A 12025-nucleotide genomic window follows, 5' to 3' on the forward strand; every position below is an offset into this window, starting at 1 on the left:
AAGAATGAAGGATAATGACACTGGCGTCCAATCCATGGAGATAGATAGGGTTGAAACCTTGTTTAAATGTATTTTCTTGTTAACAAAAATATAATTTGGACACAAAAGAAAAGACAGATGAAGTATTAGCCAGATATGCATCTGTTGGTCCCAGATACCTTAAAAAATCTGGTCACTCTGACAGAGCTCTAGAGTTCCTCTGTGGAGATGGGAGAAACTTCCAGAAGGGCAACCATCTCTGCAGCACTCCACCAATCAGGCCTTTATGGTAGAGTAGCCAGACGGAAGCCACTCCTCAGTAAAAGGCACATGACAGCCCACTTGGAGTTTGCCAAAAGGCACCTAAAGACTCTCAGACCATGAGAAACAAGATTCTCTGGTCTGATGAAACCAAGATTGAACTCTTTGGCCTGAATGCCAAGTGTCACGTCTGGAGGAAACCTGGCACCATCGCTTCAGAGAAGAATGGGAGAAACTCCCCAAATACAGGTGTGCCAAGCTTGTAGCGTCATACCCAAGAAGACTCAATGCTGTAATCGCTGCCAAAGGTGCTTCAATAAAGTACTGAGTAAATTGTCTGAATACTTATGTAAATGTAACATTTCAGTTTTTTATTTGTAATTCATTTACAAACATTTCTAAAAACCTCAATCCACGTAAATACAAAAAAAATAGATTTACCATCATTTGATTGTAGTATCATTTAGTTTTTAGAATTGTGATGTAAATACACATTTTGTCATATTTATGTGGTAAAATCGACTGCCATTTAAAGGGGCGGTACACCAAAATGTAAAAAAATGATTAATCCCTCAAGACAATGACCAAATATATATATCTTAGTTTTCTTTATTGCTAGTGAAACAATGGGAGTAGTAGGGTCTATGGCAGGATGCTTCAAAAAGCATGCCCAAATCCTCAAAGTCACTTTAAACCAAATGTTATAGCAACCAAAATACCACAACAAGTTGCACATATAGAATATTGAAGGGTAATAGGAATTCTGGTATTTATTTTATGAATACGCACCATTGCAGCACTATGCGTACATTCAGAGAGTAGATAGTTATTATATTACAGTTCTACCAAGTATTTAGGCCATTGACTGCAACTAAGCATATGTCTAAGGTAATTTTGAACATACCTAATTATAACTATAGGTGAGTACATAAGATGCTCCATCTGTGCAGGTGATCTGTCTATCAAGTCGAGATCACTCCAACAGATCCCACTCCACCCTCTGAGGATATGTATAACTTAATATTATGTCTCCAAAGAAACCTGGATTCAAATAAATACATTTTTAGATTTGCCCTAGAATAACTCGTTTTCAGAGAATACACATCAATACAGCTCTCTGTGTAGATTCAGAGCATATTCGAGTTCTGTATTGCAGTTCTATCAATAATATACACTGGCAAGAAAAAGTATGTGAACCCTTTGGAATTACCTGGATTTTTGCATAAATTGGTCATAAAAGTCACAACAATAGAAAAACACAGTGTGCTTAAACTAATAACATACAAATTATTGTATTTTTCTTGTCTATATTGAATAATTTAAACATTCACAGTGTAGGTTGGGAAAAAGTATGTATACCATTGGAAGACTTCGTATACCATATGATAATTTTGGTTTTGTACACAGTCATATGATACGTGGTATAGAAAAGTACATTCTTAGGTGAGTACATGGGGAGCTATATCTCTGCAGATTATCTGTCTATCTGGTCAAAATCACTGATACAGGTCCCCCTCCAGCCTCTGGTGGTATTGATAACTTGTTATTATGTCTCCGGATAAACCTAGTTTCCAAGAAAGGTCCTATTAATCAATTTAATATAAGTGGAATTAGCTGTTTATGGCTGGGGTCAAAATGACCTCAAAATACTTGAAATTTGAAAGTCCATTTTGATACAGAAACACTAACCAATGATATAGATTTATTAAGAAAACATTGATTGAAAAAGTCATGAAATATTTGAAGATTTTAATAAACTAACTTTGGGCTATGCAAAAAAATATTTATCTGGGGTCAAAATGTTTTTTCTTCACAAAACCTCCTTGTCTACCTCTTCTCCTCTTCCTCTTTCTTCTCCTCCTTTTTCTCTTCTGCCTCCCCTTCCTTTTTCTCCTCCTCCCTTCCCTCCTTCTCCTCCTCATCTAGGTCCTCCTCTGCCACATCCTCTCCAGTCAGCCGCTCTATCTCAGCGATGCGTTCCCTCGAGGCCCTCTGTCTGGTGCTGTAGTCTCCCAGCAGCTTCTTCAGCTTGGTCTGCATCAGCTCCAGGTTGCTGTACATGCGGTTCACCTTAAATAAAAATAATTATAATAAAACATCACATTTAGAATGCACTTTCCATTGTACAACAATCTTAAAGTCCTACAGTTTGTGCATTAAAATACTAAAAACAAGGAACACAGCTAACGCTACAAAAAGGCAGTTCTGTAAAGGTAATGCATTTTAAAGCAAGTTTTAAAAGATCCCACCTTCTCCTCGATTTCTGTGGTTTCGGGGATAATTTTGGAAGGGTCCAGTTCCAGCAGGCCGTCCTTCAGCAGGATTTGACGACCTTTCTCCTCCAGCATGCCCTTGGCTTCCGGGTACTCGGTCAACGACTCCATCAGGTCATCCTTGGACAGGCAGAAGAGATCTGAGTAGCCAATGCTGCGGATGTTGGCTGTCCTCCGGTTCCCTGCCTTAGAACCCTTTATCGCTAGGATACTGATCTCCCCAAAGTAGCTGCCATCTCCCAGTACGCAGAACTGCGTGACGCCATCGTCAGCCACCACCGCCAGCTTGCCCTCTTTGACAATATACATCTCACGGCCGATGTCGCCCTTCTTACAGATGTAGTCGCCGGGGCTGAAAACCTGGGGCTGCAGCTTGAGCACCAGCTCAATCAGCAGGCCCGCTTCGCAGTCAGCAAAGATGCGGACCTTCTTGAGAGTATCTAGGTGGACGTTAATGGCGATTTCGGCCCTGAGCTTGTCGGGCAGGTAGCGCAGTGTCTCCCTTTCGTCCTGAGCCTTGTCGTTGGTCCACAGGTAGTCGAACCACGTGATGACGCGCAGCTCCAGTTCCTTGTCCACCTTCCACTTCTGTAGAGGTGTTATAGGGAGAAATTGACTCATATTCATGATATGTAAGACAACTACCTACTGTTGTGATGCACCGCTTGCCCCTCCAACCCCAACCCCACAATGGGCGCTAACATAATTTCTATGAAGTGTAATAGCGCACCAACATTTGCGTCAACAAATCCTCAGTACTTTGATGGCTCCAGACAGTCTGTAGCCTTTCCGAACCCCACACACGCACCTGCATGTACTGCTTGATGTTGTCGATGCGTGCCTGAAACTCGACCCGCGCGGCACTGATGTTGGAGATCATGGAGCTGATGTTGCCCACCAGGGTGGCGAAGATAAGCACACCCACCAGGAAGTCTAGCACATGGAAGAAGAACTCTGAGTCCAGCTCCGGTGACGGCGTCTCGCCGATGGTGGTCAGCGTCAGCGTGGACCAGTAGAGGCTGAAGGAGTACTTCCTCCCCAGTTCGCCGAACTCTGGCTCTTCCGGGTCATTCAGGTCCGGGTAGACCCAGGGGTCAGAGCCGAAGCCGATGGACTGGATTAATTGATTTTTGTATAATAAATGTACAACATAAAAGTACAAAGACATCCTAGAGAATTATAAATGAAAGCGTTAAACAAGTATTATTTCCAATGTGGTCCTGGGTATAGGACAAAACAGGTCTAAGAAATGCATATGATAAGCAGATATCGACATCACAATAAATACTTCCAGCAGCTGAGAAACTCAAACACCTTAGAGAAGGAGTAGTAGAGGCAGGCGTTCCAGTGGATGATGATGATGATGTACATGACCAGGATGGAGATGCGGAAGAGGTTGGTGTAGTTGGTCTTGGTCTCGGTGCGGGTGAAGAACTCCATCATACGCGTGATTCGGAGGAGTTTGTTGAGACGGATCTCGGGGTAGTTGATTCCCAGGAAGATGTAAAACACATCGGTGGGCAGCATGGAGACAGCGTCCAGCTTGAACTGGAGGCTGCTGATGTAACGCTCCTGCAGCAGCTTCTTGTCTTTGACCAGCAGGCCTTGCTCCAGGTAGCCTGAGAAATTATATTATAAGAAATAATCAAAACATCACGCGTAATAATAGAACTGCGACATGTGATGTATCAATTTGAATGAGCGGACATAAACATTAAATGAAAGGGAAATAAAACACACGCACACACACACACACACACACACACACACACACACACACACACACCTGTCCTGGTCCTGAAGGCCATGTCAGCCAGGTAGAGGACATCAGAGGTGTAGTCCAGAATCAACCAGGTGACTAAGTGATTATCCTGCAGCTCCTCAAAGCAGGCCCTGACACACAGGAGACAGAGCAGAGCAAACTGTTAGATGCTCAATCATGCTTTAATACAAGCATCTCTTACACCCATTATGTGCATTGTGACCGTCTTTAAAAGGAAATGCACTCAGTACTTCGAGTGGGAATTTACTTGCAGGTGAGTAAGAGGATAATATGAAGTTAGACAAAAGAAGAATTTACTGGAAAAGCAATTTTAGTATGACACTTCGTTTATATATAAAAAGGGAAACTTGGTTATTTTATAACCTCAGAATCAAATCCATGCCACTAACTAATTATATATTTTAAACAAACTATATATTTTAAACAGTTAATTTTTACCTGGCTATTATCATGGTCCAATTGTACATGACTGGTATTGTGATGATCAACAACCAGTTGTAGTACAGACTGCCCGCTGGGTTGATGACAAACGCTTCTTTGAGCCTGCAAGGAAAGGAGGATGGAGAAGTCAATGTAATACTTACTCTTAATATATTATACTTCATTATTATAATATACGTAATATTACATTTAATCAGAGTCATATACAGATATCAATACTGATAGATATATCGCTTCGGGTGAGATGTTACTATCATACACACCCCTCCTTCATCTCTTTCTCCTTTTTCTCCTTTTCCTCTTTTTCCTTTTTTTCTTTCTCCGCCTTTTCTTTCTCCTCCTTTTCTTTCTCCTCCTTTTCTTTCTCCTCCTGCTCTTTTTGCTTCTTCTTTTCTTTCTTTTTCCTGAGAAAACAAATAAATGTTTCGAAGCTTTTGTGCATGTATCCTCTCTTCTATCTAACTATGCAGCATTCATGGAAATGATGGACAATGTAAATTAGGTTTTTACTCTTTTTTCTCTTTCTTCTCTTTCTTCTCTTTCTTCTCCTTTTTCTTATTTTTCTTCTCCTCCCTGGGGTAAAAAGACACATCTTATGACACACACACACACACACACACACTGTCACGCCCTGACCTTGAGAGCCCTGTTTTCTCTAGTTGGTTTGGTCAGGGTGTGAATTCTAGATTTTGTATTTCTATGTTGGCCGGGTGTGGTTCCCAATCAGAGGCAGCTGTCGATCGTTGTCTCTGATTAGGAATCATACTTAGGCAGCCATTTGCCTACCTTCGTTGTGGGATCTTGTTTCTGTTTTGGCTTGGGTTTGTGTAGCCTGTTGAACGTCACGTTCGTTTGTATTTAGTTTTTTTGATTCTGTATTCAGTTAATAAAGGAATATGTACGCATACCACGCTGCACCTTAGTCTGATCCGTCTATCAACGAGCGTGACAGAAGATCCCACCACCAACGGACCAAGCAGCGTGGCCAGGAAGAGCAGACATCCTGGACATGGGAGGATATTTTGGACGGTAAGGGATCCTGGACATGGGAGGAGATCCAGGCAGGAATGGATCGCCTCTCATGGGAGCAGAAGGAGGCAGCGAGGGAGGATAAACGGCGACTCCGAAGTTCACGACGACGAAGGAAGCCCGAGAGGCAGCCCCAAGAAAATTATTTGGGGGGGCACACGGGGTGGTTGGCGAAGCAGCAGGAGGCCCTGAAAGGGCTGACTGTGGAGGAGGAGGAGGCCGCTATGATAGAGGCCCTCCAAGACCTGCAGCTCAGCACTCAGAGAGGAGACCACCACATTACGGGGGCTGATAGCTAAGAGGGAGCAGGAGATCTCCCTTCAGAGGGAGGCGTTGCAGGAGGCCCACAGGGAGAAGGGGTCAGTGGATGCACTGAGAGAGGAGCTGGCCAGGCAACAGGAGGAGCTGAGAGAGGAGTTAACCCTACAGCAGCAGAGAGCTCAGTCCTTAGAGCAGAGGCTGGCGGAGTCAGGTTTCAGAGCAGAGCCAACTCCCCGCACTCGTTTTAAGGAGCGCGGGACCGTTCAGGCACCCTGTTATGCTGTGATACGCACTGTGTCTCCAGTGTGCATTCACAGCCCGCATCCCGCACTTGCCGGGCTAAAGTGAGCGTCCAGCCAGGACGGGTTGTGCCTGCTCCTCGCACCAGACCAGTGGTGCTTGTCTCCAGTCCGGTACGGCCCGTGCCTGCTCCTCGCACCAAACCAGTGGTGCGTGCTTCCAGTCCGGTACGGCCCGTGCCTGCTCCTCGCACCAGACCAGTGGTGCATGTCCACAGCCGGTATGGCCCGTGCCTGCTCCTCGCACCAAACCAGTGGTGCGTGTCTCCAGTCCAATATGGCCCGTTCCTGCTCCTCGCACCAAACCAGTGGTGCGTGTGTCCGGTCCGGTACGGCCCATGCCTGCTCCTCGCACCAGACCAGTGGTGCATGTCCACAGCCCGGTACGGCCCGTGCCTGCTCCTCGCACCAAACCAGTGGTGCCACTGACCATCCTCCCACTGAGAGTTGCCATGTCAGCCATAATGTCTAGCAACCTGGGCTGCTGTCTCTCTGTAAATTATTTAAACAATGTAACAGGCAGGAGATCCAAAAGGGTGGACTTATTTCAGGCAAAGTGAGAGTTTCCCTTGGGGCCACCTGCCTTGGGGACAATGTGGAGCCGATAAGCAAAGGCGCATCGGTCCAATGTGGTCAGCCTACATGGGTCCAATGTTTTAACCCGCATTGGGCCCACATCGTTCTAATGTTTTCTGGGAAAAGATGGGATTATTTCAGGTAAAGTGAGGGCTGCCCCCACCAGAAATGGACTGCCCACACTGGGCCTGAGCAAAGGTGCATAAGCCCAATGTGGGTAACCTAAGTGGGGCCAATATTTTTGCCTGCATTGGGCCCACATCGTGCCATTGTGGACATTTCCTGGGTAGCTACTAGCTAGCTAACTGACTAAGTAGCCGTATTTTGTTTTAAAATGCCAGGGCTTGAGGTTGAGGAGAAGTCTGAAGCGGAAGGACAGTTGAGATGGCTTGCGGTGATGGCAGAGGCTTGAGGACTGTAATAGCCTACTCTGGACTACTGATGAGCGGTGAGCTTTCGGGCGGCTGCCGGGACATCACCCAGGTGGGTGCTACTTGTTGGTAGTGGAGGAGTACCCGAGTGGCGCAGTGGTCTAAGGCACTGCATCGCAGTGCTAGCTGTGCCACTAGAGATCCTGGTTCGAATCCAGGCTCTGTCGTAGCCGGCCGCGACCGGGAGACCCATGGGGCGGCGCACAATTGGCCCAGCGTCGTCCAGGGTAGGGGAGGGAATGGCCGGCAAGGGATGTAGCTCAGTTGGTAGAGCATGGCGTTTGCAACGCCAGGGTTGTGGGTTCGATAAAATAATGTATGTGCTAACTGTAAGTCGCTCTGGATAAGAGCGTCTGCTAAATGACTAAAATGTAAATGTAAAATGAGTAGCTGTCAAAGTCAAGCGGCTACGCTACGCACGGCTGTGGACGGCGGGGATGGTGAAGTGCGCTGCTAAACGACTCCGGATCTATCTGATCCTGTCCCACGATTCCCTCCTGGCTGTGGCCGTCATACTTTATCCCTCTGACTGTGATGCTGCCTCCCACCACTCAGGCCATTGACTTTACAAAACTAACGCCTCGATCACACCTACAGCGTCATTGCACAAAATGGTATGCATCTGGATATGTGTGCAACAAAAGTTCAACATTCACCTTCTGCTACCATTTCTGTCAAGCAGTCTGCACATACAGTTTGACGCACACGTTAGATAAATCCAATGTACGCACCACACAAAACGCACTGCAACTGCCTCTGCAACGCAATGCTGCAAGGCAAACGCAGCGTTCCATTGGAAATTAATGTAATTCTGGTGTACCAAAACGCAATGACGCTGTCGATGCTGTCGGTGTGATCGAGGTTTAACTGCTTCAGCTCCCATCCTGACTTCCTGATACTATTTGTGTTTACTTGTATGTGCTGTGTATCTAATTCAGCTTTTAGCTGCCAAGTACAGTCTACAGGTAATGTAATAAAACTACTACTACTACTACTACTACTACTACACACACTACACACACACAGTATATCTGGACTGACTCACTCCTCATTGTTGTTACTGTTGTTCACATTGAACAGACGTCCTGGACCAGGAGGGGTTTCATCTCTGGAAACAACAAACAATATTTACAATACAGCCAATAAAAACATGACGACATCAATAAAGTTCAGTATCAAACTAGGATTGGACAAACAGGTAGCTATATATGTATTGTTTACATTTCATCCTCGCTGTCCTCCTCTGTGTCTGTGGCCATATTTGGGGCAATGCGAGGCACAACCACCAAGAACGGACGAGTGCTTGATGTGCTGATCATGGCAGCCAATCTGTGTAGCCTGTCAAACACAAAGCAAGTGGAGACATATTGTCCTTATGCCAAAAACATCAATGTTCTTGCAGTGTAAAACTGCATGTTTAGATATAATGAATATATTCAATACAACAGGGTTTACATAATGACAACAATGTAGATCAAAAAAAGAATGTTATGAATTATAGAGGCATAATAGATATCCATACATTACTGATAATGTTGTTATGGTTTTATCTTGACAACAGACAAAAAATATCACAATTACAAGGAACACAACTTTGTTTACTGAATAAAATACTACATTCAGTTTCATGTAGCCTTACCTTTACCTCTAGTCAGTGTAGTCCACTGTCCATAGTCCTCATAGATCTCAAGATAAGCAGTCCTATAGTCCCCACTCCACACAGACACTTAATATAAACAGCCTATAAAGTGATATATCACACCGAAATACAGCTAATTTGATGAATGGATACAAAATAAGCATGGTTCAGTAGCGGTATCATTGGCATCCTCCTGACCATGAGTGGGATTTGAGGATTATGGAAATGGATTGAAAGTGGCTGTGGAGGCAAAGTATCCCTCCTCCACTCCCTTGCTATGTTTGGGGACCTTTAAGGCGCATCTACAGAATGAATGCATTTTATTTTACAATGTAAAAAAAGATACATATAAAGTTGCCTCATCCATCCAACAATACACAGAAATTGACCTTGCCTTTCACAGCTTCTCACGCTGTCATAATAACACAACAGTGGGGGTGTGATGTTTGGAAACTCTGGGAATGCTGCTGATACACAGGGGGCATCTCAATAGTCTAAAGTGGCATCCTATCCCCATCCCTTGTCTGAAAACACAGAAGGTAAATCCGTGTGTCGGATACCGTCGGTGAGCCTGTGCTTTTAGCTCCCCCAGTTCATTTTAGAGCAGATGAAGGAAAGGAGTCAAGAGGAGGACACAAGAGTATTGAGATGCAACCACAGGCTTTTACAATTGATTCAAACCAGACGGTCGGGTTGCTTTTACATGCCTCCTACTATACCACACCTGTGTGTTGGTTAGCTCACCTTGAGTCCCTGAAAAGTGGGGAACAGACAGTGGAGTAGGATTTAGTCTCAGTAGGGGCCGGCTTTTACCCTCTCTCCTGCTCTGTCAGCACTTTCTATTCTATCCCCATGATCCTATTAAAACAAGCCAGCTGGGTAGAAGTTGCCTTCAACCACAGATCTAGGATCAGATTACTCTTCTTTAAATTCTAACATACACTGAGTGTACAAAACATTAGGAACACCTTCCTAATATTGAATTTCACCCCCTTTTGCCCCCAGAACAGCCTCAATTAGTCAGGACATGGACTACAAGGTTGTCGAACGCGTTCTACAAAGATGATGGCCCATGTTGACTCCAATGCTTCCCACAGTTGTGTCAAGTTGGCTGGATGTCCTTTGGGTGGTGGACCATTCTTGATACACAGGAAACTGTTGAGTGTGAAAAAACCCAGCAGTGTTGCAGTTCTTGATACACTCAAACCCGTGCGCCTGGCACCTACTACCATACGCCGTTCAAAGGCATTAAAATATTTTGTCTTGCCCATTCACCCTCTGAAAGGCACACATACAAAATCCATGTCTCAATTGTCTCAAGGGTTGAAAATCCGTCTTTAACCTGTCCCCTCCCCTTCATCTACACTGATTGAAGTGGATTTAACAGGTGACATCAATAAGGGATCATAGGTTTCATCTGGATTCACCTGGTCAGTCTATGTAATGGAAATAGCAGGTGTTCCTAATGTTTTGTACACTCAGTGTAAATTAAAAGGGGATGAAAATACATATGATCCTGGATCGGTTTTTATGGGCATCCTCTGAGTACCTGTGGATGTGTACTAATCATCCACTGTGGCCCAAGGGCTCCTCCCGATGGTAGTATTGGAGATTTATTTCACTGTTTATTGACAGCAGGTTCTTACTACGGCCGGGAATAAACACGATCAACAGCACATCCACGTTAAATAGTTTATGATTAGTGAATGCCATAATGTATTTATTTTGTTAGATACTTCTCCCTATTAGCTGTCGTGCTAGCTGTTCGTTCCGAACAGATTTACAAATCATGGGTATTTGTCTCGCTATGCAGACCTTGTCTCCCTCCCAACCCCCTACAATTGCCTGAGCAGGCCTGCTCCCTCCGTGGCTAATCCCAGTGTGAGAAACATGCTAACAAACCTTTGTGCTATGAAACTAAATAAATACAGCACTCTTACCCCAAAAACGTATTTGCTAGATTCACAATAGTGTTGTTAGACAAAGCAAGGAAAGTCAACTTCAAATCATGATGTACAGTGGGGGAAAAAAGTATTTAGTCAGCCACCAATTGTGCAAGTTCTCCCACTTAAAAAGATGAAAGAGGCCTGTAATTTTCATCATAGGTACATGTCAACTATGACAGACAAAATGAGGGAAAAAAATCCAGAAAATCACATTGTAGGATTTTTAATGAATTTATTTGCAAATTATGGTGGAAAATAAGTATTTGGTCAATAACAAAAGTTTCTCAATACTTTGTTATATACCCTTTGTTGGCAATGACACAGGTCAAACGTTTTCTGTAAGTCTTCACAAGGTTTTCACACACTGTTGCTGGTATTTTGGCCCATTCCTCCATGCAGATCTCCTCTAGAGCAATGATGTTTTGGGGCTGTCGCTGGGCAACACGGACTTTCAACTCCCTCCAAAGATTTTCTATGGGGTTGAGATCTGGAGACTGGCTAGGCCACTCCAGGACCTTGAAATGCTTCTTACGAAGCCACTCCTTCGTTGCCCGGGCGGTGTGTTTGGGATCATTGTCATGCTGAAAGACCCAGCCACGTTTCATCTTCAATGCCCTTGCTGATGGAAGGAGGTTTTCACTCAAAATCTCATGATACATGGCCCCATTCATTCTTTCCTTTACACGGATCAGTCGTCCTGGTCCCTTTGCAGAAAAACAGCCCCAAAGCATGATGTTTCCACCCCCATGCTTCACAGTAGGTATGGTGTTCTTTGGATGCAACTCAGCATTCTTTGTCCTCCAAACACGACGAGTTGAGTTTTTACCAAAAAGTTATATTTTGGTTTCATCTGACCATATGACATTCTCCCAATCCTCTTCTGGATCATCCAAATTCACTCTAGCAAACTTCAGACGGGCCTGGACATGTACTGGCTTAAGCAGGGGGACACGTCTGGCACTGCAGGATTTGAGTCCCTGGCGGCGTAGTGTGTTACTGATGGTAGGCTTTGTTACTTTGGTCCCAGCTCTCTGCAGGTCATTCACTAGGTCCCCCCGTGTGGTTCTGGGATTTTTTCTCACCGTTCTTGTGATCATTTTGACCCCA

The 12025-nt window shown here is 44.7% G+C and overlaps 1 protein-coding gene and 1 long non-coding RNA gene across 2 annotated transcripts; both read right to left on the minus strand.

The window, feature by feature from the left end:
- Positions 1-674: 674 nt before the first annotated feature.
- On the minus strand, positions 675-5179 carry LOC123485237 (cGMP-gated cation channel alpha-1-like). Its single transcript, XM_045216152.1, has 7 exons — positions 5001-5179; positions 4735-4839; positions 4300-4406; positions 3828-4132; positions 3322-3627; positions 2490-3101; positions 675-2310 (listed from the first exon to the last, which is right to left on the minus strand). Exons 1-7 carry the CDS (start codon positions 5177-5179, stop codon positions 2068-2070), a joined length of 1857 nt encoding a protein of 618 aa, XP_045072087.1. The 3' UTR covers positions 675-2067.
- A 3220-nt stretch (positions 5180-8399) lies between these two features.
- Positions 8400-9164, minus strand: LOC123485238. Its single transcript, XR_006658945.1, has 3 exons — positions 8973-9164; positions 8555-8671; positions 8400-8441 (listed from the first exon to the last, which is right to left on the minus strand). It is a non-coding gene; the product is annotated as an uncharacterized LOC123485238 (long non-coding RNA).
- Positions 9165-12025: the final 2861 nt, after the last annotated feature.

Source organism: Coregonus clupeaformis, unplaced genomic scaffold, assembly GCF_020615455.1.
Source record: "Coregonus clupeaformis isolate EN_2021a unplaced genomic scaffold, ASM2061545v1 scaf0623, whole genome shotgun sequence".
Classification (NCBI taxonomy): Eukaryota; Metazoa; Chordata; class Actinopteri; order Salmoniformes; family Salmonidae; genus Coregonus; species Coregonus clupeaformis.